At 43.1% G+C, this 20011-nt stretch overlaps 1 protein-coding gene across 5 annotated transcripts in view; it reads left to right on the top strand.

The window, feature by feature from the left end:
- The first annotated feature begins 2468 nt into the window (after positions 1-2468).
- The window catches only part of CPEB1 (cytoplasmic polyadenylation element binding protein 1), a 61517-nt gene continuing 43974 nt past the window's right edge, over positions 2469-20011 (top strand). For 2 of the 5 annotated variants that reach the window (XM_019533251.1, XM_019533250.1), the window contains exons 1-2: positions 2471-2554; positions 6316-6493. In XM_019533251.1, coding sequence (XP_019388796.1) covers positions 6418-6493 — 76 coding nt within the window. In that variant the 5' untranslated portion in view covers positions 2471-2554; positions 6316-6417. The other 3 variants (XM_019533249.1, XM_019533245.1, XM_019533246.1) reach the window with 3 other exon arrangements.

The raw sequence follows: 20011 nt of genomic DNA, 5'->3' as shown, positions 1-20011 counted from the left end.
TGTCTTTTCTGCAACTGCCAACAAACTGTGTAGTAGTGGCTCTTCTGATCAGGGTGCTTGAACATGAATTTAGAAGACTTCTGACAGCTAGTTAAATGATCAACTGCTCTCGTTGATTTAACTAGTTCATGTTTTAACCAATAAGTAAGAGGCTTCTGCATGCTAATTTTGTGGACCAGCTGTTCCACTTTGTCTTGTATTCTCACTGCAACCAACTCTGGGTAGAGTAGGAGCCCCACTTACCCAGACCATGCTAATGATGCAACCTCCTCTCTTGGGGAATGGCAAAATATGACCTGCAGGCCTGATCCAACTGCCAACTGTCTGGATTTGGTTCATGGCTGCCCATGTGGTGCTCTGCATGGGGTCAAGCCCAGCCTGGGGACACCTGTGCTGCATTGCAGTACACTCTGCACTCCAGCCTATATCTCAGCCAAGGTGCATGGTTTCCAGCAAGGCAGCTCCTGGTGCAGCTGCAGCTGCCTGGGTGCTGTTCTGCTCCCTCAACCTCCAGTGCTGCTCCTCCTGCTGCTCTGCTTCTGGCCAGGAGGAAGCTTCAGCTTGGTGGCTCCTGCCCCAGCATGTGGGGCACTGGCTCGAGCTCCCAGCTGCCTTCCATCCACTGGCTGCCCACCCCAGGCATGTGGAGTGGGTGAAGGCAGCCTGGAGCTCAGGCCAGAGGCCTCCATGCTGGGCAGGAGGTGCCTGGCTGAAGCTTCCTCCTGACCACGAGTGGCACAGCAGGAATTTGGAGGTGGGAGTGAAGAGCAGAGCAGCACCCAGGTGTCTGCAGCCACACCCGGAGCAGCCTGGCTGGGGAGCATGGTTTGGAAGGAAGGTTGTGTGGGCTACTCCTGCCAGGACTGGCTGGGGCTCAGTCCCATGTGGAGGCTGCAGGAGCAGCCATGGACTGCACTGCTTGGGCAAGGTCTGCTGCACATGTCCCCTGCCCCTCCCTCACCCCCAGCTGGCTCTTGGGACCTACCACCCAGGCAGCCCCCTTCCCCCTCAGTGCAGAGGCTGCCCCATGATCCTGGCCTCTCCTGTATGCCTGTGTCGCTCCTGAACACAGCTCCCTGCCCACCTGTGGCCCCCCCCCCACACACACACGGGTTTGGGTGAGTTGTTGGGGTGGGGGGTGCTGACCTGGCTTACAACAGCTCTTCAAATATCTTTGTGGCTTCCCAGGCCCAAATGATTGCCTGCCATGTCCTGTCTCAAGCAACCTTCTTACTGCTGTTGCTTTCCTCTTTGAAGAGGAGAAACAGATGAGAGATTAATTTGAATGCACTGAAACCATCGTGTTTGTGAGAAACCAAACATGCTCTTCCTGGGTCTTATCTAAACTTACCCCTTATCCTTAAACTCAGAACTCAGGTTTATGGCTTAGCTAAGTGGAGACAAGTCACACAAAGACCCCTCTCTGCAAAAAGGTTTGCTTATAATGGCTTTTTTTATGCTGTTGTTTCGGCCTACAACAGATGCTGCTTGTTTGAGCTCCATTCTCCAGATCCTCTGTACTGATATCTCAATAGTCCTGTAAATCTCTTACCTTTTGTCTCTGCTTTGTGCAGTTCTCCACCAAGACTTGGAGGCATCCATTGCAGTGATCTGCATCTTGCCCTTCCTCCTTGCTAGTTCTTGCTAACAGACCCCTCTAATGCAGCAATCTGCAGTTGAAAAAAACCAAGGGCCTCTAGCATATGATCAGGATCTATAGAGCCTTGCATAACTTCTTATTTGTGCTGAGTTTTGTTCAGATTTTATATATGTTGTATGTATGTATATATTTGGCTTCTGGAGAGATCACTCTTATAGCATCACTGTGATGAATAGAAAACTTGCTTGAACTTGGTTAGGGATCAAGTTTCAAAGGCCCAGGCTAGTTTAGAGAAGCTGGGGAAGAAAGGGAGGGGATGGGGCTGTTGAGTGTAGGTAATCTGTGGTGGTCATATTGTAATTGCACAACACCTAATGTCCAAAACTGGATTGCAGACTGGTATTGCTAATCTGTCACCAGGCTCTAAGTAGCCACATGATTTATGGGATGTAGGTTTGAGGAGTGCAGGGGACAGCAATTCAACTTGGGAGTCTGAACAGGACTGTCAAAGAAGCTTGACAAAGTAGAATTTGCTAACTGGATATAGCACTCTGGTCTCCTGGCTGTATTCCAATGGAATTTTACCAAACTAGTTTGCAAGCCTTTTTTTAATATTAAAAGGTGCCTTCTGAAGAGGAGGAAGTGAAGTGTGTGTTGTTGTGTGTTTTTGTGCAGAGGCCTAGAAATTGAGTTGCTTATGTTTTCTTCTGTTCCTTGGCCTTGGATATCAGGGCTGTAAGTCTCTGGGAAAACCAGGGAAGAAAAGACTCGATATTTCTAATGCAAATTTGAGTAGAGGCCTTTATGTACTAAAAGGCACAGTCCCAATTTTTCTTGCTTTACAGGTTATGGGCAGCTTGCTTTGCATGCTTGTCCCCAAGGTCTGTGGTGTTGTCCAAACCTGCAGACTACTTGTCCAGGTCATCTGTGTTGACTTTCTGTAAAGGCTCCTTGGTGAGCTTTGCAAAAGAGACCTCTTGCTTGCTTACATGATGAGTGTTGGAGGTTCAGCAGCTACTAAGACTGACTTGAGTTCCAGGTTTTCTTCCTGGCCAGTTTAAAGCTCAGGGTTATGCTCTACCAGAGAGAAGTAGGGAGTGACCTTCTAATCTACCATCATAGACTTGAGTCAGATTTGAATGTCTTCATCCTTTTATTGGGGGTGCCTAGTACTCGAGACCTGGGCATTCTGCTCTCCAGTGGAGCTTCTTACTGCAAGATAAAGCTAAATTTAACAATGCCAGTCAATTTATGAATTATAAAGCAAATTCCCACAAGGCATAGGACTTGGCCTCCCATACTGTTGCTTTCCACTTCAAGTTCATGGGATTTCTTGGCACAGTATAATGGCCATTAAATCGCACAACTTCCCTCTTCTGGGGGGATAGGATGGGAGACTTGCCTGTGATTTCATAGAAGCTGCGTTGCTTAGTTCAATCCGGGAAGGTGCTTGTATCCTAGGGAGGGCAGCATGAGTAGTTCAGGGGGGTTGGATTGTTGGCCACAAACTAAATTGATCTCTAATATCCAGCACTGAATATGCTTGAAGGAAAATGCTTGCTTTCATTAGAGTCGAGCATTAATACACAATGGACAAGCCATTTCATGCTCAAGCGGTCCTGCAGGCTTGTTAAGATTGTGCTGTATTAGTTCATATCCAGAAAGCATCCTCTTCAACCTTAATGGCTAGATTCTTCTCTTCAAATAAAAGCATAAAGTTCTATAGCATCCTTTGGTGTATCGGTAGACTTAAAATACATCCAGTTATAGGTGCATCTCATTGCTGTTCTGGTTTTGGCTCCTTTTTGATCAGATCAGTGGTTCCAGCTGGCAGGAAGTTTTGAGTTCTAAACCAGTACACTTGGGGTGAGTGTCTTTGTTGCTGACCTGAGAAATAAGCCTGCATGGAAATGGCAAAAACACTTTAAAAATACAATCATGTAGCTTTTCCTCACTCCAGCAGCATCAGCTTCTTGGGCCATGCCATCATGCAAGGAGAGTACTGGGTTCTGCAGTTTGTACTGTCAGACGGCTGGGCTGAGTTAACACGAGAAGAATTTTGCCATTTGCTTAAAAATGGAGCTGCTGCCCTTTTTAGCCCCATAAAGAAGACTTGAATCTCTTTTCATATCCTGCCTGTTTTACATTCCTGGCTTTGTGATCCCAACTGACAGCATGTTTACTGTGAGCTCTAGCACCTTATTTGAAAGCATGCCAGATCTTTAAATAGACAACTTATCCCAGGCATTGGACTTAATGAGGCTGCTAACAACCTATTTCAGATCCCTTCCAGCAATTGCTAAACTTCTTCTACCTGGTGACATTTGCCAGAGTTGACATTTCCCTAGTCTTCTAACCACCCTGGTATTCCTGGTTCTGAAAATCAATGAGAGAACCCATAATGTAAAGGAAAAAGAGAGAAACTTAAAGACATTAAAAACAGTCCTATCAGCCCTTAAAGTTAGGGGATGGTGTATCTGAGAAGCTGCACTGATTTAAGGGGCACTTGGATATAGTAGAGGCGCAATGTATAGATTGATTACTAGACTTGAGATGAACCAAAATAAGCATCTGGAGAAGGTGCAGTACTTTAAATAACTCTTGAAGGTGATGTAGAGAAGGCCTACACCTTCATGAACACCAACAGTGAAGAAGGCTTACAGAGGGAGGCTGCTCACAGCAATGTTCTTGAAGTTGCAATCAAGTTATACACTTCTGCTTTGTGCCAAGTAGAACCTGGCTTCTGCAGACAGTTATAGCTGCACTTACTGGAGAGGGGGTTTTTTTTCCCTTTTTTTACAGGATATCTTAGAACAAAACCAGCTCAGTGTCTCCAGCTTTGTTAGGTCTTATGCTGATGTCAGTTGTTCTGGCTTGCAAGCCTTCCTGTGCTAACCCTGCAGTCAGAAGACTGCAGACGCTGTATAAATAAAGTAGGCTTTGAATGCAAATCCCAGAAAGAACTATGCCAAAGGTAGGTTTTAAGAAAATATTTATGGATGGAGCATAAATGTGCCACTTTTTAAAATGGAACTACAGGTTTCCTTGTTTTAGTGTTGCAATGGAGGAACAGCCTGGTCTGTGCTAACCTTGCTGCAGTAAATGAGCTTGTGCTATTCTAATGCTGTGAATCTGGCTTTATTATAGTTAGACAGAAAACAGCTGTGCAATCCTAAACTGCATAATGGAAGACTCCTGTTCCCCGGGGCCTGGGTTTCATCATAACTGGTAACCTGTGAGGATCCTGTTGGCAGTGGCCCTGGTATTGGGTGCAGGTGCAATTACCCTAATAAGAGCACCTCTTTGGTTTAATAATGCCTGCTGTTTTTGGTAGGATGGGTAGGAGCGGTCTCGGGGTTGGGAGATCACTGTTGAACGGAGCTTGGCACTTGCTTTTTGAACTGGCAGGAGTTTGGGTACTAGCAGTACAGTGTTCTCCTGGATATGTTTGTTTTCTTACTACCTCTTGCTGGCTGAATTGAAGAGCAGTCTTTGGTTTCAGGATGACTGGTGCATGGGTTGTATTTATTTTGGGGGGGTGGCTTGGCACAAGTTGTAGAATAGTAGAACTATTGCTCGATTTCCTGTGGGTGTCATTCCAGTTGAGTTGCTGATTGAAATGTGGGTGGGATGGAAGAGGACTCTGTTCCCCTGCCAAGTGAGAAACAGTCCTTGGGGGACATCATGGCTTTACATCAGAATAGATGCATGGAGTCTTGCAAGCAGGAGCAGCTTTGATAACTAGTTAGTTAATGCTTGACTGAGCTGGGCTATCGTACCCTGGTACTGCTGAGTTCAGAGGCTTCCTATCACATGTGTGCATCATCATTTCTCAGCAGCTAGGAATCTTTCTTGTGCAGAAGCTGTGTGGGCTGCAGGATGGTGGTGGCTTTGTCTTGCTAGCCTGTGGTGTCATAGCATTGGGGCACATGGGGAGGTGGGGAGCGGGGAGAAGCGAATTGCATGTGTCAGCTATTTGTTAGGTGATCATGGTTAGCACTGGGAGAAACTGGTACGTGCTGGGTCTCTGAGCACTGCTGTACCTCGGCATTCTAGCTTTCTTTTTGAGTCTGTACAAAGTGGGGTTTATTTGTACAGAAGAGAGGACAAAGAAGCTTCTATAGGTGCCTGATGGGTCCTTCCTTTCCAGATGAACCTTGTGCAACTTGACTGCATGCCCCCCAAAGAGCAGCTGTATTCAAACTGGAGTTTTCTTTGTTTATAAAAAGTCTGAATCGCACATTGATTCGCATATACCTACAAACCTCAAGATCCCAATTGAAGGGTCAGCTGTAGGTGAGCTTCTGCAAGCCTAGTGTTTCAATGGTTTCTCTCTCCTGTTAATGTGGCTGGATCATAGTTTCTGACTCTGAGGCCTGAATTCCTGTCTTGGTGAATGTGACTGTTCAGTATGGCTGGGGGTTACAGAGCACTTAACTTGGTTCTGCATCTTTCAAAGACCCAGAGATACAGGTTTGCCAGAGTCTTTTGGTGTTGGTTTGCATTTGACAAGATGAACTTGCTTGTCTGTTTGCTTACTCCTCCTTGGCACAGGAAGGTTTTGAGATCTGGCTCTGAAATGCCTAGAAGTAAAATGAATTTGGGTCTTGAATAGTTGATCTGGATCACTTTTGGAGCACGCAGTGTTAAAATATGGTAGTTCATGTTTGACTCATGTGCCATGACACTAACACTTTTTTCCCTTCTTTACTTAGAAGGAAGATATTGGGAGGACCACCAAAGACTGCTGGGATAGTCCTGATGTCCCTGCGCTGTCTACCTGCAGCAATGCAGATCTCTTCCGCAGAATAAATGCCATGTTGGATAATTCTTTGGACTTCAGTGGAGTCTGCACCACACCCATCACAAAAGGAAAACGTGACCTCTTGTCAGGTGACTTCTTTGCTAGATGCCTTAAAACATGGGCAGCAAAAACTACTGGATTACAGTAATTGGCATGGGTTGATGTTCATTTTAAGCAAGTCTTGCTTGGTATTTTTTTTTTTTCTGGGTGGGTTGGGGGGCAGGGATGATTGAGAGCATTTGATTATCAGATGGATGACACGGCATTATTAAAACCATACTTAATTCCCTGTTGGTCCTCAAGGCTTCACTTTTGGTCAGACAATAAAATTACAGGTCACCAAGTTCCATGTCTGGGTTTCTCCCCTGGCTGTTGTCAGTATTTTTCAGAATCTCTCCGTGGTGGAGAAATGCCATATATGCCACTTGAGCATGCTTGCTAAAACCTGTTCAGCAGCTGAGAGTCCTCTGGGATATGTACAGCCTGGGCTAGGCGAAGGGAGGTTGCATCCTGTTCAGATGATTGGTGTGCAACTTGGCATGTAGGGCACATCCTGAACTCTGCAGGGTCTGGTGAAATGGCTTTTAAGGACTTCTTTCCCGGAGTGGGGAGTAAACTGCTGCTAGAAGAATAGTGATTTTTTTGTTTTGTTTTTGTTTTGTTTTTTTTAAATTGGGATAGTGTGGCCGGTTCTGCTGCATATATAATACAATAAAAGAACCTTTCTGGTTCAACCTAACTGTTTTGCAACTTGCCAGTTAAAATCCAGTATTTAATGGCATACCAAGGAAACCACTACAGATATGGATTGCCTGCATCTTGCAATTGTCAGAGTCTGAGACTTTCAGCAGTTTTCTTCCTTTTTACCTTTAAGTACAAAAAATAAGAAAACTCTTGTTGGGTGGGGAGTTGGTCAGGGTGTTGTGGCTTATACTCTTTACATCAGTTTTGCACACATCCTCTTACTCTTGTGTTTAAAATAGTCTTAATCCAAAACCTTGTTTTTGCTTTTGCTTAAGGTTATTGAGGTCTTGCTATATTACCAAACTTCCTAACAGTGTACCTTCCTCCTAAGGCCTGTTCACTTGTATTAGCATACCAGTACTTAAAACCATGTAGCCATATTGGCATTAAGAATTTTGGCAGTATGGGGATTTTTGCCAATTGAAACTTGCTGGTACAAATTAAAAGATACAAGTGATGATCTATCTGGCCATTATTAGAAACTAGTGCCCATAGACCTGCACTGAAATAGTCAGTTGGGCTGGCTTGCAAGTTTGTGTGGGTGAGTTTTTAGATATCTAGGGTGCTCTTTTTGGTCCTTATTTAAAGAGACTGGGGATGTGATCTGAAACACTTCCCCCCCCCCCCCCCAACTGCTTACAAGGTACTGGCATCGGAAGAGAGGACTTCACAAATAGCTCAAAGCCTTAGTTTCTGCAGACCTGCATTTTTAATTTTTTAATTTTTTTTTTGTTTGTTTGCTAATTGTTGTCATCCTTTAAGGCTGCCTGTTTGCCTATCAAAGCTTCCCAACCTTTTTATGCTGTGGACCAGCAGTGACCAGCATACTGCAGGCTGGCAGCCAACCCTTTTTTATACTCTGTATAAAAGCAAACTCCCACAAGGCATAAGACTTGGCTTCCCATGCTGTTGCTTTCCATTTCAAGTTCATGGGGTTACTTGGTATAAAAAAAGGTTGGCTGCTGGTCCGCAGTATGCTGGTCTCTTCTGGACTTCTGGTCTGGCAGCCAACCCTTTGTGGCCTGGTGCTGGGCTGTGGCCCAGGAGTTGGGAACCCTTGGCCTATGTGTTCCTAGGAGACTACAGTAGTAGACATGTGTGTTCATTGCTTTAAAATGGGAGATGAGATGTCTGTGCATTTAAGAGCACCTATTTATCTAGGCAGATGGGCACAGTCTCCTCTGGGAGGGATCATGATTGCAGTTTACCACTAACATGGCAGTTGTATTGTTTGAGGTAAGAGTACTTGCTGTTTGGTACGGAACAGAGTTGATCTGCCGTGAACCATTCACTACCAGTTTAAAATCCTGGGTGCGTCAGGAGCTTGACATAATTGACCTGAAATGGAATGAAAGCTAGACACCTGCATTGGCTCCTTGGTGGCATAAAAATGACAAAGCAAGATAGATTTTTTTTTTCCCCCCCCCCAAATCACTGATGAAAATCAACAAATTCTTGTTATATATAAACATTAAATCTCTTTTTATAGAATCATGACTTTTTTCCGTTGGGTTAGAAGTCTTTTGTCTCTGATAACCAGTGAAGCATATTGACTTGTGACTGAAACACAGCCTTACATTAAACTTTGCTATTTTTGCATTGGGGGATATGCTTATTTATATGCATAGACAACTTTTTATATAGCTTAACATTTTGGAGTTTTTTAATTTTACTTAGAAAATGGCAAGTTGGGCATTTGCTAGACTATTTTACTCTTCTGTTTAAACCAAAATCCCAAGTATAGTTTAAAATACATATTTGAGTTGGGACTTTAAAATAGCTTATCAAAGAAGTTACCTTCTTGTAAACCAAGCACATTTTGAGGCATGTTTCCCTTTAAACTGACAGTTGTGTGTTTTGTAGCTTGCAAATTGATGCAACTGTTCCTGGTTATGCATTCTTAAACCTTACTGAATTGTAGAAAAGAAAGCTTGATTTCCTTTTCTAGCTTTTTGCCCTCCTCCTACTTAAGTTGCTCAGCTACAACGGTCATTGACCTGACTTACTGAAATTGAGTAGACTGAAAGTAAGATGTCTCTGCACCCATAGAAAAGAATATTGCTGTCAAAAGCTGGGTTAGCATGTCACCAGCTCTGGGAGCTCATACACATGGTCCTGGAGGCATGAGAGGTGCTTTAATTAGTGCAGCTCTGAGAGTCATGCTAACTAAAAGCACTCGGAGCATCATGTGCGTTAGCATCCCCATGCTGAAAAATGGTGGTGGGTCACTTTAAACTAAAGCTTATTGAATGAGATTTAATTTAAAGCGCCCTGCTGCCACTTTTTCAGCATGGGAAGCGCACATGATGCTGGAAGCTTCTGCAGTGCATTAACTTCCATGCTCCAGCAGACTATTTAATAGTCTGCTCTGATGTGCTGGAACTACAGCATGTTGAAGCAGGCTCCCTGCACATGTATAGGAGTCCTCTGAGTCCAGGTTACTAACCAGTGATGTCAGTTAGCTTAGTGGTTTCCATGTCAGTAGCAAATATGTAGTGACTGACTTTTTTTTTTAAATACTTTGATCTATTGGGTTTAATATTGGTTGTCATGACCTCAAACTTAATTTTTTTTTTTTTTAATTAAAAGAAACTACATTTTAAATAAACTGAATTATCCCAACCTGCAAAAAAGTTGGGAATTATCCCAACCTGCAAAAAAGTGATCAGTGTCAATCTACCCATCTTTGTCTTACCAAAGCTCAGTTAATTTGCCCCAGTATCCATTTTTGGAAAGAGGCTTGACTAAGGGCAATGTAGGGCTCAGCTGCAATATGAAGGGGTCAGCTTTCACTCCAGAATTGTGAATTTTCTTAGTTCTAGGATGTCCTTGAAACTAACTTTGCAGATGTCCTCAGGCAAGTAGAAGGGAGAATGAATGGTTAAATGTGCTTTGACCTAGATCAGTGGTGCTCAACCCTGGGTTGCAATGAGATCCTTTTTAAGGATGCTGTGAAATATTAGCATTCCTAACCCAGATATTTAAAATGGGAATGCATGGAGTTAGAAATATTTTGATCTATGGTGGTCCTTTAGCATTCTTTATTTTTTCCATAGTCAAAAACAGAGCAATCCTTCTGTTGGGGGTGGGGGAGTGAAAGCTAAGAACTGGTATTTTGAGGGGTGCCTTGGGCCTAGCGAGACTGCAAATCACTGATCTAGATACTGTTTCTAAAATTTCTTAATGCTTCAGTTCATGAATAAAGTTTCAGATGTCAACTGTGACTGTGATGCATCAAACTACTATGCTGTGCCCTCTTCCCTGTATTCTGTGATCCCAACTGACTTCTCATTTCAGAATAGCTTGTAGTTGTGTCATAGCTCTTACTTAACTGCAGAATGAATAAAAAATGAAATGCCCCATGACCAGCAGAAACCAAGACATAACTTAGTCTTTTGGACCTTGCTCCCTCCAGTGTGAAGCTAAATTCTTTTCCTTTTAAAATAAGGTACACTTTTCACTTAAGTGGAGGAACCTAAAACTCAGTACTGAGCACTGGTGCGTAGCTAAATTTTTATACATTTAGGTTACTGATATAGTTGCCTAGTTTTAAAAAAAACAAACAAACTACATAATCAATTGCATACTGAGGAGAAATCTATAGAACAACTGCTCGAGGCTTGTGTTATATGAATTCAGAAGCTTCTCAAAGGGAGGTCATCTCGGATGTGCTGATCCCAAATAGTCTTTCCTGTTTCAGTTGCAGCATTGTCAGACTTAGACACTCTTAGTTCACACACAATTGGCCATATGCGTCTCACTAATACATGAGCTGTAAGATTTGATTTGTGTACTTCTGATCATTTACATTGTACCTTGCTTCTTTTTTGTTCAGTTGGAATAATGGGAATCAGTTGGGGTTTTTTTGTGAATTTGGCTTTCCTGTGCCTCCACAAAGCTGCAATGTTAAAAGGAACTGCAGGGAATGCTTGAATCCATGTGCGTGAGTGGTGTTAACTCCAAACTGCTCGACTTGTCTAGAGATTGACTGACTATCCACAAACTATCATCTGTCCACAGCTTAAGGGGCTCACTTGAAGCAGGTGTTAAACTGCCCATAAATGGCAGGTTTGTGTCACCAACTTTGGTTCTGGTTAGTTCCCATATAGAGGATTTGATTTAAAAAAAACAAAACAAAAAAAACAAAAAAACATGTAGTCAAGGCAGTTTGGATATAGCTGTCAAGTCTGCATATACCAGGTGAGGGCTGGTGCAGGTAGTACCTAAGCAAGGCCTGCTGCAGTTACTAGTTTCTCATGCTTGTCCAACAATAAATCTTTCCTGCCTTGAAAGGGGTTCATGTGCTTACCAAAAGAATCCTGCTTCCTTTGTCTTTTAAGAAGATTTGTGCTTTTTGCATCACTGGCTTTTCATGTTGAACATTTGTTCCTGAAAAATATATGCTACTTGGAGGCAGAGCACTTGGTGGGATTGATTAGCCCATGGCAGTTCTTTTAAGATGGAAAATACAAGCGTCTTGTGGCCTAGCCATTTAGTATTCTTTAATCTGGTGAAGTATGGGGGTCCTTCCTCAGATGTGGTCTGCTAAGTCAGCCTGCCCTCCCACTTCTGAGAAACAGGGTGTCTTCATAGCTGCCTTAGACGCATTTCAGAGGACATGGAGGCAGTACAGGTTGTGCAGGAATTATCACTAACTCGACCGAGTCATGGGACTGGTCTTCGTTGCAGTAGAGTTGACCTTGTAAGTAGGGACCTCCCAGGATTTGTGCCGAAGTGTGCTGCATGGCAGTTTTAATCCTTGGAGTTTTTCTCCTGTGCACCCCTCCTTCCCCCAGCCCCCCAGCCTGCCACTGATTGGCGGAGGGGCCTGTCACTGGCTGCTGATGCCTGATGCGTTGTATTATGCATGGCAGTGGAGACTTGGACCAGGGCTGTCCATATTACAGGCTTTCTCCAGGTGTGCACACCCCAGCTTCCCCCCCTGGTCTGTACACAGCCCCTGCTTTTGGCCACATGTCATGTTAGGGGCCATATACTGCATGTATAGAAGCCTCACCCCCACCCTCCCTAGCCACACATCAGACGAGCAGGCCAGCTGTAGCACACAGGTTTTGGCAGCCTGGCTCCCTTCTTTGGTGAGCATGCAGTTTCTCTGCTGCATATGTAGCCTGGTGCCCTCTTGCTGTTCTTCCCTGTCCTGCCCCATGGAAATGGGGATAGGAACCAGAAGCTGGCAAAAGAAAAGGGGAGTCTGGAGACCCCAGCCATCACCCCCAGAATAATGCGAGTCGTGATGGCCAGGCAGAAGCCCATAGGCCATATGTGGTGGTGTGTGGGCTTCCAGTTGGACACCCCCAACTTGGATCACTTTCCTCTGAAGAGTTGTAGGACTTGCACTGTGCAGCTGACAAGCTTCCATATTGCACTGGGAAAAATGCTGTGCATCCAAAGCTTTAGTAAATTTGTATAGTGTGCAATTGTCAAGTTGTTTCATAATGTTCAGAGTTTTGCCTCTTACTAAAGTTGTCCATGCAAGCTCAGCTTCCTTATTTCCTGATTTCTTGATCTTAAATGTGCAACCCTAAACTAACAGCTTTACTAGTTTCAAAAAAATAAACTCTAGTCCTAACTTAAGCTTCTTGGGTGGAAGCTAGAGGGGATTTAACCCAGTAGGGGGAACATTCATGCTTTAATCTCTTCATTGCTGGACCTCTCAGTTGACATCGCCAGCTCAAACTGAACTTAAACACAAACCAAATCCAGGATAAGATGTCCCTTTCAGCATGCCTAAGAGGATTACATTCTGTGGAGGATAAAACCTAGAGGTTTGTGACCTTTTAACTAATACTTAGTTGACTGGTGCTACTGAAGAAATGTTCAAGTGCCTGTAAAGATGCATCTTGCACTTAGTGCGGCAAGACATGCAGTTGCAATAAGTCATTGAGAGAGAGAGCAGGGGGGTGACATTACTGAGCTTTGGTGGTCTTTCTCCAGGTCAGCAGTTTGAAATAAAGCCTTCAACTCATTCACGTAGCTGACGCGGTTGGTGAGCTATCTAAACTTGGACAAAAGTTTAACTTTCTCAGGGTGGAAAAACTAATACTGAATGGGTCGAACTCTGTGTGTTTAATTGTAGAAGAAGGATAACCCTTTTTAAAAGGTCACAGGTTGTCTTTGCTATTTATTGTAATCCTGATAGAATTAAGCTGCCTTGTCAAAATGACTTCAAGTGTGTTGGCCACAATAATGATTCAGTAGTTCACTGGGGAAACTCCTAGATCAAGTGCCTAAGATTTAGCTTTGGTGAATGACCTAAACACTTGTTTCAGGCTGCTGATCCAGCATCTCTGAAGTCAGGTAAAACTAAGGCTGTTACACATTGCAGTAGTCCATGCGTCCCATGCATTTCTGGTGCTGCAGCTACACTGGGACTTGAACCTCTTTTAGAGCAGAAACAGGTTAATCGTGTAATCTCAAGGAAGATTCTGGCCTTCTGTCAAGAAAGCCTGAATTGTCTGAAACAACAGAGATGGGAGAGCCTGGTTCTTTTTCTAGCTCTGACATTGGGCATAGTGCTGTAACCACAAGGCTAGTTTTTCCTTCAGGAATTGCTTTCTTTTGGAGGACAAGAAAATGCACTTTTTACAGGGCTAAAATGAAAGTGCACCCCAGATGGTTTAGAATCCGAGGGCATGGGTTTAGTTAAGGTTCATCAGTCACTGGTTCAACCTTTGTCATTTTTACAGGATCCCCTTGAAGCCTTTAGTAGCCAAGGGTAACCTAGAACCAGGTAGGTAACAAATATTAATCTGTATGTAAAATTAAAGAAAAATAATCTCGGCAACCTATGTTTAGGTCTTGATTTATAAATTACCTTTTATTATAGCGTAACAAACACTGTATGGGGGTGAGGGGCATTGCCAAACGTGATGGCAAACTGCTGAATTGAGTTGCCAGATACCTGCAGCCAGAATCCGTTGAAGTATTAGACCATGTTTTACAGTAGTTGCCTTAATAAATAAACTTCTTATTTTTGGTTTATTCAGTGCTGAGAGTGGGAGACTTTGAGAAAACAAGCTTTCCCCCTTTTTATTTATAGGAGATATACCCTTTGGAAACTTTCTAAGGGCCTGGTAAGCAGAAATTAGCTTAACTTATTTAATATAGGCAACATAACTTTTTTTATATAATTCAACTTTAGTCAGAGCTCAACACATCAGTCTTAACCAAATGATTAAAACAACATTCACTTTCTGCTGTAAAGTAAAAAGTAAATCTGTATAAATGCTCACAGGCAGTTGCTTACTTGCGTATTAGGCAATGGCTCCTCAACCCAGGTTGCTGTGGTCTTGAGCCTTTCAAAGCTGTGTGGTACCCCATGGCTCTTAAGCATGCAGACCTGATGAGCAAGATTAAACTCAGGTTTCAAATGGGGAATCTGTACTATCAAATATTTTGCCCTGTTGTGTTTTTTTTTTTGAGTTCTTTGCAGCAGCAGAATTGCTTTGTCTTTGTAGTACCCCCCACCACCCCAAAAAAAACCAAGCAAAAAAACAACTAAGAGCTGCCATTTTCTTGGGGGTGCCTCAAGTCTGAAAAGGTTGAGGATCACTGACATGGGTATCTGTGTTGGTGGGAGTGGGGCGTGCAGAAGTGTTATACATAATAACGATGGTTTTAGGTTAAGCATTGGGTCTTCCTTTAAGAAAACAAGTAAAGGACAAATGCAAAACACAATTGACAGTGGCAATGAGATCAAGGTTTCCTGGCTTTTTTAATTAATCAGCTCTAGCTTAAACACAACAGGGAGTAGGGTGGATAAAAATCAACTTTTTTTTTTTTTAAATTGTATTTTTTACTTTTTAAGATGCTTTTTACAAAAGAAACCTATACAAAGATAGTTTTAACTTAAGATATGTTAATGCTCAAAAATACAATCATGGATTATGGATGCTAACGTCTAATTGTATAGTCATTGAGAACTTTTTTAGAAAAGGTACATGAAAATGTAAATAGGCCACAATAGGTCATGGACTATATTAGGGGCCCAGTTTGAGCTTCCCAGAGGCTCCTCTTATGTATTTGTAAAGATTAAAGAAAACCACTGTACCCACTGGGACTTGGTGCTCAGTCTAGAAGATCCCTTTAAGCATCTCTGATGCTTTAGTTTCAGTTCTCAAACTGTGGATGTGTGTGCCCAGAGATCCCATCCTTGTTAGCAGCAGTCTATGGAGATGAGAGATAAGACCTGATTACCCACCCATCAGCCCTATTGTCTCTCTGCAAGTTTGTATACACAGTCAAGCCCTTACCTCTCTAAAAGTGCAGAGTTTCAAGGAGTTAAATGAATAGAGGATTGTTGGGGTGGAATAGATCTAGGCAAGAAGGGAGGGGTGGGGGGGGGTTGGAGATAAATGCAAGGAGGGGAGGGAGGGGCAGTAGAAACAAGAGAAACATTTTTTTAAGCAGAATATTCCAGAAGTCTTGAAGAATACATTTCTGGGGATAGCCTCTCCATTAATTTGAGATCCAGTGAAGGAGTGGTACAGTAGAAGGGAAAGCCTATCAATAAGAATGCACTTCTTGTAGAAAACTGATTTTTAAATTGAAGCTTCCTGACCAGTGATTTAAATCATGATATACATCTATTTGATTTAAATCCAAATCCTCCCTGACAGGGAGCCAGTTGGTATGGTCACAGTTCTTGCTATTTCTCTTCTTTGCACCACCAAAGAAATGGTCCATCTTAAAATGCCCGATGGAATAGATATTCACTTGCACCTTTTGTTAGCTTTTGGCTTCTAGACAATCTGTTGTAACTTGGTCACAGAATCCGAATCCCAAAACTACAGCTGTGATGCTTGTGCCCAGACCAGGGAAAGATGCAACTGCAGGAGCCAGCATTGATTGTAAACAAGCCCCAGATGATATTAGGAAGCTAGGAGTTCTGCTTATTTGTCCACTAGTAAATTTGTGGAGCATCTTGTATATCAGGTGATAAAGAACGACTCTTGTTTGGACTCCCCATCTACTTCCAGTGACCATGAAGTAATGCTAGTAAATTGGGTCTCCTCACCAAATCAAACTAGTCAGTCACTGGGAGCAGATAGTATACTGCAGGGAGTTGGTTGTCTGGCTTCCAAGAGTTAGTTCTCAATCAATTTACCTATAACATAGACTGAGTAGTGCAGAGCTCTTGCTGTTGCTGCCTTAACTGGAATAGGTCTTAACCTCGTTTTGGTTTTTCCTATAGTGCCTTCCAGTTTACTGCCCTGGCTCTAACTTCATTAGTGAAAGAGGATTTGAATAAGTTTTTGCAAACATTTTTTTTTTTTTTTCCCTCCATGTGGTTGGACTACTTTTTACTTCCTGATGCAGAGATCCAACTTTAATATCTCTCTTCCATTTGGTCCTTAAAATGGGTATTACTGCCTTTCAGAGCGGTTTAAGTTGATCACAAATGAAGCTTAGAGGTGGTTAATACAGCATTAATAGTCTTCATTTCTGGCACTATCCAAATTGCATTAGAAGCAACACTTAACTACTTACTGCTTGGCTCTTGTTGCTATAGGGTGCTCTGTCTACCAACAACCAAATGCAGCTTTTTAAAGTTAGCAGGTCCACAGCCAGGGTTTTACAGAGCATGAAAAGGGCTGAGAAAAAAGTAAATTCCCAAATAGGTTTAAAATTGAACTATAGATTGCTAATGTCTATCTGTTAACTTGAATGGAGAAACCTTGAAGTCTCATTCCCATGAGGTGCAAGTGCTAGGACCCTTTAAATACTAAGTACTATGAATGCAGCATAGAAATGCCCAACAGAGGTAACGCATGCAACTTTAACTCAGCGCTTGTTCAACCTTGCACCCTGCGTGCATTTTAACTTTGTGTGATGTGAGAGACATGTATTTTAGAAGACCTATTATATTTGCATCAATATTCTGGATTAAATGTTTGCTGTATTTGTGTACCTTACGGACTTGCTGGGTTTGAAAATTGAAGCTTTTATGTAGTTTTCCAGGAAATGTGCTAGGTTGGGTAAGTTTAGGAGTATCTGGAAAGCTCCTTAGGCTGCTTCCAGACAAGCGCTGCCATGTAGTGTGATGCCACATATTGCATAATCAGCTGTTCTTTGCACCACAAGAGCAACGAAAACCTGCAGAGGAAAAAAGCGGAGCAGTTCACGCAGGGGCAGCATGTGCCATTAAAAACCAGAGCCACACTCTGGCTGCCAGTCAGGCTCCATGTACCTGGATTGCCGCTGCAGCCCTGGGAGGCCCCCAGGATGCCTAGTAAGGCTGCTAGGGCCTGCCCAGAGCTGGTCCCAGCCTCCCCTTCCCTACCCAAAGTAACTTGCCATGCACCAGAGGGTGTGTGGCACAGGCGTTTCCTGGGAACAGCTAGTGGTATCACAGGGTGTGCTGCTGCTAGTTGTTCCTGGGGAACCAAATATCCATGCTTGTGTAGACGCATCCTTACCAAACATGTGGTATAGACTTAAGTGAGCGTTTCTGGAAAGGCAGTGAGAAGGTAGTAGTTGAGCTTTTTGTTTCACTCCTGTCACTTCAATTCCTGTTAAACATTTGGTCTTCCCAAATCTTGCTAGAAGATGGCATACTGGAGAGGTTAGAAGTAGCTTCTTCTTTGTCCCTCAAGCAGAGGATACAGAATCAGAGCTAACTCCTGGCTTCCCTTCCTGGTTCTTCTCCATGGAGGGCTTTTTTTGTTTATTGTTTTTGGAAAAATAGGCCAGTGTGTTGCTTGTCTCCATTTTTTGGGGAAAGCTTTCTCAAATATCCCTGAGTACTAGAAAAGCAGTATACGTTAAATGCTTCCTAGATGTCAGACAGTCGTCAACTAAAGGGCTTACATTTAAACTCCCATTTCCTGTTCTCTAAAATATTCTTCTGTTCCTGGTAACCAGCCTATCCCTGATACCCTACTTTCTTGCAAACAACACCTTGGAATATAAGCACCTTGCTTTTGAAAGGGGAAAAGATCTATCTTTGCAGTAAGCAACAGCATCGGGTAGGGAGCCAAGGCTGCTCATTGTTCTGCTACCTGTGGAAGATGCCAGACTTGTGTATATCCCCAGGTAAGTGACATGCAAGAAATATGGTAAGAGCAGCCCATGTTATACACCCTAATTTCCCAAAGCTGGCTCTTGGGGATAAGGTGTATTGCATGCAAGAAAATATGGTAACTTTGGCAAGCAAGACTTATGCTCTTCTTGCTTTTGTGAGGTGAAGAAGTGAGCTTATCTTTGCAGGTAACGCAAGGCTTGTCACTGCTGTCCTGGCATCAGTCCTTGGTTAAAGTGCCAACTAACAGCATATCGCTAGACAAGCTTCCTCCTATGAAAGGCTCAGCGGCTGATCAGGACCTCCACAATAGCAAATCTCTAGTCTGAACTGGAGAGAGGCTTCCTTTTTAGGGAACTCATGGAAATGTTTTTAAGCATACAGCTGAAAAGCTGAAGTGTAGGTAGCTCCCTATAGCAGCAGTGATGCTACATGTAAGGTGCAGCCTGTCTGTGGATAGTAGTGTGCAGTATGTATTGCATTGTAGGCATCTCTTTGGCTGTAAGGCCCTGGATTTCTGACTTGGTGTAATGGGGACTCCTAAAGGAGCCTTTTTGGGTAAAGCAGTCTCTTTTTAAAACATTTAATTTTTCTTAAAAGCTTGATGCCGCTTAAAATGAAACATGACCAGCTCAAATGGGAAGTTTAGTCATTGTCAGATTCTTGGGCAGTAGCTCGACATGCTTTGGCTTCACTTGCTAGAGGGATGCATTCCAGCTCAATTTTATGCAAAAAATGATTGGTCCCAGGGGGGTGCATTGGCAATATGAGCCCCAGTATGGGTGTGGGGGGGGCTGATACTTCCTGAGTGGTTCAGGGGAAACCTGTGAGGACAGGTGACTCCAGGCACAAGGTTGTTAGAGAAGCACTTGGATAGGGATGATCCCGCCACAAGCAGGCAGGGGTTTAGACTAGATGACTTCTGGAGGTCCCTTCCAGCCCTGCTTTTCTCTGACTCTGTTGACCAGACTTTGTCTTCCCATGTCTTCAAAGCAAGGCTGCTCAAGTATTATAGTTGTAAGTGCTTATTGTACCCAGAGGCATCTGTACAGAAAAGACTTCATCCTGCTCCAAATGCCCTTGATGCTATTAAATGGCTGCTGTTAGCAATTTGCTGTTTGTTGCAGTTTCCAGACTTTGTATTTCAGAATAAATATTCTGGAAACTAAACTTTTTGTAAATATCTCGCTTCTTCCCGTGACCTATATTCCTCTTGAAGGTTTAAAGACAAAACCAGGCTTGTGCCATTTTATATTTATACATATGTGTATGTGTATATATAGGCTTCTAAAGAAGGTGATACTTGTCTTTTAGATCTACCTAGCAAAGTAATTTTGCTTTGTGGCTTGGAACAGTCATCTATTAAGTGCAACTTGTCTAGAAATAGTAGAGAATCTCGCACTGTAAATTACTACCCTTGTTTCAAAGGTCTTTATGTACTTAACCCAAACCCAACCCATTAAACAGAGGGATGTTTCAATCTTTTGGAAGAAAAATATAATGTTTTAAGGGCAAGATTTGTGTCTAGGTTGATGCAGGGAAGCTTTATGGTTTGGAGTGGTCTTGATAAAGAAGGAAAAAGGGCACAAAACTCCTGCCTACCCTGGCAGCTCACCTTCAAGATGTTGGTAGTGGTGGTTTCTTGGAAGCCTTTCTGTTCAATTCCACTTTAATAGTTTCTTCCAGTCCATCCTGGTCCCAGCTTACTGAGTTTTGACTTTGAATGTGCTTTCAAATACACAGCACCCCCGGTTCTTATTATTAAGCTTGGCAAGTCGGCACAAATTTGATCGTAACCTCAAGCGGAGAAGATGGGAACCAT

Source organism: Crocodylus porosus, unplaced genomic scaffold (assembly GCF_001723895.1).
Source record: "Crocodylus porosus isolate Cpor-Errol unplaced genomic scaffold, CroPor_comp1, whole genome shotgun sequence".
NCBI lineage: Eukaryota > Metazoa > Chordata > Crocodylia > Crocodylidae > Crocodylus > Crocodylus porosus.
This window is presented reverse-complemented; position numbering and strand designations above follow the sequence as displayed.